Raw genomic sequence first — 5,132 nt, forward strand, 5'->3', positions numbered from 1 at the left:
ACTTATGGAGCGCAGCGGTGTCAGCCGAGGAGTACCAGTTGATTAATGGCAGCTTACATAGGGACTTCACATCCGGAAATCAAACTTAATGTGTCATCTCAACAATCAATAAATTACGGTATATCCGCGTATTCATTGAGACCTTTCCGGATACCCCCTCCCCTATATCTCAACAGCTGAACAAACTCTAGTGGACTCCATCAACCCCATTTTTCTAGATTTATTTCAGGAAAGCTTAATGCTCTCAGGAAAATTCAATTTGTTGTCCACCATAAACATTGTTAGGCTTTTTAGTATACCACTCCCATCATCATTTGTTGATGAAAATGCAAATTCCTTATTTTTGTCGTACAACTTAATAATGAGCTTCATTCCAATATTCTAAGTAGCTCGTTCTACTTTGACTTGTGGTTTCGTGATTTGTCATTTAAAAACAGGTCATCATAAGATACTTACTCCTAGGCATCTAATTATTCCGAACGAGTATACACCGTAAAATCCTTATTAATACTTATATTAACTGCTCCTGTTGGTTATTTAAACAATAAAATTACATCCTGCGATGTGTGAAACTTGCAACTTTACTTTTAACGATTACTCTGGTACAAGTTAAATTAAAATAGGTTTGTACGTTAATCAATAAATTTCGTGACAATTTAAAGTATGTCAGTTCTTCTGTCAGGCTTTTATTAATTATACAATTACATGAGTTTTATTAATAATTTTGTATAAAGTTATTTAAACGTTGTATATCACAACCTCGAAAGTCAGTTAATTGATCTGGGCTAAAATTGTCGAAATACGTAAAATCGTATGTAGATGTTAAATGTCAAAGTACTTACCTCTGTTATCTGTAGGTAAAAAAATGCCTTTCTGTGTCTACAATGTCTCTTACTTTACAAACATCAGAATCGGTAACTTCTATACATGCTTAGTTGAGTTGTAAGGAAATTGAGAACAAGGGGGGGGGGGGGGGTATATAAAGAGGTGAGGTAAACCAACAAAGGGTAGACCCTAATTTTCATTGCCTATCTAATGTTTATCTTACAACAAAAGTGCTCCTCTCCCCCGGTTGTGATGCTATGTTTTATAACAATTTTAATTTTACACAACGGAGTGACATTTCATGAGAAATTTACGTCACAGACAGCACGTACCGGTATTTTGGTTCAGAGGTTGACTTACATGATGAAATTTTGTACCTAGACGCCTGGCATGGACAACCCGCAGTCCCCTTACCTATCTCTGTTTAGAAGCGCGCTTCTAATGTTTATTTCCAACATGCATCACCTCTATTGAAAATCCATAGTTTTAAACTCACATAATGGAATTATATCGCTGTACAATTTTATGCTATTTAACGTTGTACACCAATATAATAACAAATGTCACTTTGTCGTTATCTGAAGATAATAAGTTTGATTTGTTCCGATATGACACAATAACTAGTGCTTATCTTTTCAAAAATTAGGTCAAATGAGTTCACAAGAAATAGACAGGAAACAAGTTAACAATGGCAGCGTTGAAGAGGTGTTTTTTCTTCGCTTTATTCTTTCACGTCACATATGGACAGGTTCCAATCCCAAACCACAAGCTTGGATACGTGTATGGAGACGTCAAGGGTTTGACTCCGATCAATGTAGATGCTTTTATGGGACCCGTGTGTCCTGATAGTCAGATGGCGTTCCCTACTCTTAAACAGCTGGCTGAGCATTATGGACCGGAAGTGTTAACACTCCGGATGCACATGTTCCCCCTTCCGTACCACAGGAATTCGTTTCTTGTCGCAATGGTGAGATAATTTCGGTTTTTTGTCCATATTCATGTTACTTTTTGTATCGGCAAAAATGAAATGTAATATTTCTTTCCCTTTAAATAAAAGATTGAAGTTGAAAGATCGATTGTATGTTGTTTAACGTCCATCTCGAGAATTTTTCACTCATATGGAGACGCCACCACTTACCGGTGAAAAAAAAAATTGAACTCTACTCTGCACTCAGGATCATTTAGCAAGGATGAATCTTTTTCATTCCAGCACGCAATGCGACATGGGACCTCGGTTCATACGGTCTCATCCGAAGGACAGGTCTCCACGTCCCACAGTGGGATTCGAACCGTAAGGATCAACTCCTTATGGCGCGACTCTAGAGCAGACACTCTTACCACTGCGCTACGCGGCCGACAAAATTTGAAAGGTTCCCATCAATCATGACCAATGTTTTTTGAATATCAACTGAAATTTTCCCCATTCAGCAGGTGTTCATTTTGGCTTTTCCACAATCTAATAATATAATTAAAACAGTTGCACAAGGTCGTCTCTTATTTTACATGAACAAATATCTAAATCCGAAGAAATGGAACATAACACAAGTGCTTTTAATACATTATTGGATTATTTTTTAATAATGATTCCTGTACTGAATACCAGCACAATTAAGGCTTTACGTTACAAGTTTTCATGTATCAAATTTAAGCTTTTTTTCTGGAATTAGGGTGCCCAGATAATCAATCAACTATCTGACTCACCACAAACCGTTTTTAACTGGACAGCCAGTGTATACAACAGATTAGACAGCTTATCTAACAACGCCACCAAGTCTATGTCAGAAACCATGGTCATCAGGTAGTAGTCATAATTGAATGTCATGTACACATTTCTGCAAAAAAATTATTAATAATAATAACTAGGGTGTCAAACACTTTGAACTCGGAATTTCATGAATATTTTAAACATTTTGATACATAGAGGTTACTAATGAGGTTCATTTATAAGGATAAAGCTGTTATAAGTGGAATTTTTCTACAGATCCGTAAAATTATTTGCTTTTGTGTAAATTTAACAACCACTCCAAAAAGCACTCTTGACCATACATATTATTTTTCCAAACAAAATATTTAAGCAGGTTTATATATCAATCAATTTAGGTAATTTCTATATCGCTAAAATTGCAACAGTGGAATTTTAATATGTATTAAAACGATAAAATATAACTACATGTATTACTACAACAAATATTAAGGTATAACGAATAAATGAAGAGATGTTCATTATTTATTGTCGATTAGCGAGAACATTTGCGTTTTATTAAATTTTCTTCATGTAGTATGTTAAGTGATATAGCGACCGGGATAGGAATGCAGAAAGCGACATTTATCGGAAAGATGGCGGACCCTAACATTGATGAAGACACAAGAGTGGAATGGAAATACACATGCACTCGTAAGCATAAGATATTATAAACAAAATTTATTGGTAAGCTAAGTCTGTAAAGCTTTATTTATGCATATAAAGTTCATTTTAAAATTATAAAGCATTATTTTCGAAGTAAAATGTTTTATTTAAAATAGTTTGATTTTCATTTGCATCTCATTATAGGTGGAATATCCGGAACCCCAATGTTTACGATCAATGACGTGATAGTGCAGGCTGATGCATCTTGGGGTCTAGAGGAGTGGAAGAAAGTCATAGATCCACTCCTGAAAAGGGTATTTTTTTAAATTCAAACACAATATCCTTCTTAAAGCCACTTAATAAGGCATATCCGAAAATGAACAAATTATCAATAATGAGATATGACCAAATATTCTATAGTGGAAAAATACATTTTATCAATTATGAAAATTTATGTAAAGGAATATTCAATTTTATTATTTAAATTGCCGAATATATTTGATCTCAGATATAAAATTTCCCTTCAGTCCAGCTCTTCTAACCACTCTGTAAGTTCCACTGGTTGTAAGATTGGTACCACCAAGTGCGAGTATCTGCCAGGAAAGATTGAGTGCTGTACCAAAGGTGAAGGGTGTATACCGAACGTAGGCTGTCGTTGTTAAGGCGCTATATAATAAAGGCGTATAACACAAATCTGAGTTACCTTATACAATATTATACAAGCGGACTATATATTGTTTACAAGATGTATTTCACAGATTACAGTTATTAACTTTTTTAAAAAAATGAGAATCGACAGAATAAAAACCACCTTACGGAAATAGTCATCGAATTTAGAATCTTAAGCTGTTAAATATAGAATAAAATACATGTGAAAATCGGAAAGGACACTAAAATATTATAACAATTTATTTAAAGAGATTTGCAAATTGAAGAATGACTGGTTTCAATGCTTCATTACTGCTCGTCAAATTCCTTTCATTCAATTTTGACGTCACAAAAGTTACCATTCAATTCTGACGTCATAAAATTTACCAAGCCTCCTGTCCAAGATTGACACCCAAAAAAATCGGAGAAACAACCTTGTCAACATAATTTATACTTAGGCAGGACCTGTGGCGTATCTGTAGACTGCCTTTATCCAGAGAGGTAGCTCACCTTGTATAACGTTCACCTGGAAAGAGTTTGGTAATTCTCATGCAGTTTATCTACGTCGATTTTTAGGTCACCTGAGTAACTCAGGTGACCTATTGCTATCCGTTTTCGTCCGTCGTCGTGCGTCGTGTGTTAACATTTGAACATTTTCAGCTTCTTCTCTGAAACCACTGAACTAATTTCAACCAAATTTGGTATACAGCATCTATGGGTGGAGGGGAACAAAAATTGTGAATTTCATGGTCCCCGCCCCCCTGGGGCCTGAGGGGTGGGGCCAAAACCACTAAAATTAATGAAATCTTTAAAAATCTTCTTCTTTACTCCTGGACATCAAGCAGGCAAACTAATTGGCATGAATGTAATGAGATTGAGTCCTCTATCTAAATTGTGAAATTCATGACCCCAGGGTCAGGGGTTCTAGTGCTAGGGCGGGGCCCTATAGATTATATAGTGAAAATGCATTATTTCTTTGAAAATCTTCTTCCCTGCTCCTGGTTATTAAATACACTAACTAAGAACATAGTTATGATGAGCAAGAGTGCCTCTTCCAGATTTGTGAATTTCACGGCCCCAGGGTCAGGGGTTCTGGTGTTAGGGCGGGGCTCTATAGATTATATAGTGAAAATGCATTATTTATTTGAAAATCTTCTTCTCTGCTCCTGGGTATTTAACGACGTTCGATCCTGATATTGAAAGTCTTAAACTTTTTTTGCCAAGTATATTTTTAGTTTCTACATACATAGCTTAATTAAAATTCAAATCAAAAAATGGGGGTCAATACGCTTCTTTTGGCGCTACAGTACAT

The 5,132-nt window shown here is 35.5% G+C and overlaps 1 protein-coding gene across 1 annotated transcript; it reads left to right on the top strand.

Annotated features, from left to right (window-relative positions):
* Window positions 1-1,479: 1,479 nt before the first annotated feature.
* LOC134240589 (uncharacterized) lies at window positions 1,480-3,855 on the top strand. Its single transcript, XM_062722674.1, has 5 exons — window positions 1,480-1,792; window positions 2,493-2,623; window positions 3,105-3,220; window positions 3,377-3,486; window positions 3,700-3,855. Exons 1-5 carry the CDS (start codon window positions 1,514-1,516, stop codon window positions 3,832-3,834), a joined length of 771 nt encoding a protein of 256 aa, XP_062578658.1. The 5' UTR covers window positions 1,480-1,513; the 3' UTR covers window positions 3,835-3,855.
* Window positions 3,856-5,132: the final 1,277 nt, after the last annotated feature.

The sequence above is a fragment of the Saccostrea cucullata genome, unplaced genomic scaffold (assembly GCF_032062105.1).
Source record: "Saccostrea cucullata isolate Sc308-1 unplaced genomic scaffold, CSIRO_AGI_Scuc_v1 ctg3068, whole genome shotgun sequence".
Lineage (NCBI taxonomy): Eukaryota > Metazoa > Mollusca > Bivalvia > Ostreida > Ostreidae > Saccostrea > Saccostrea cuccullata.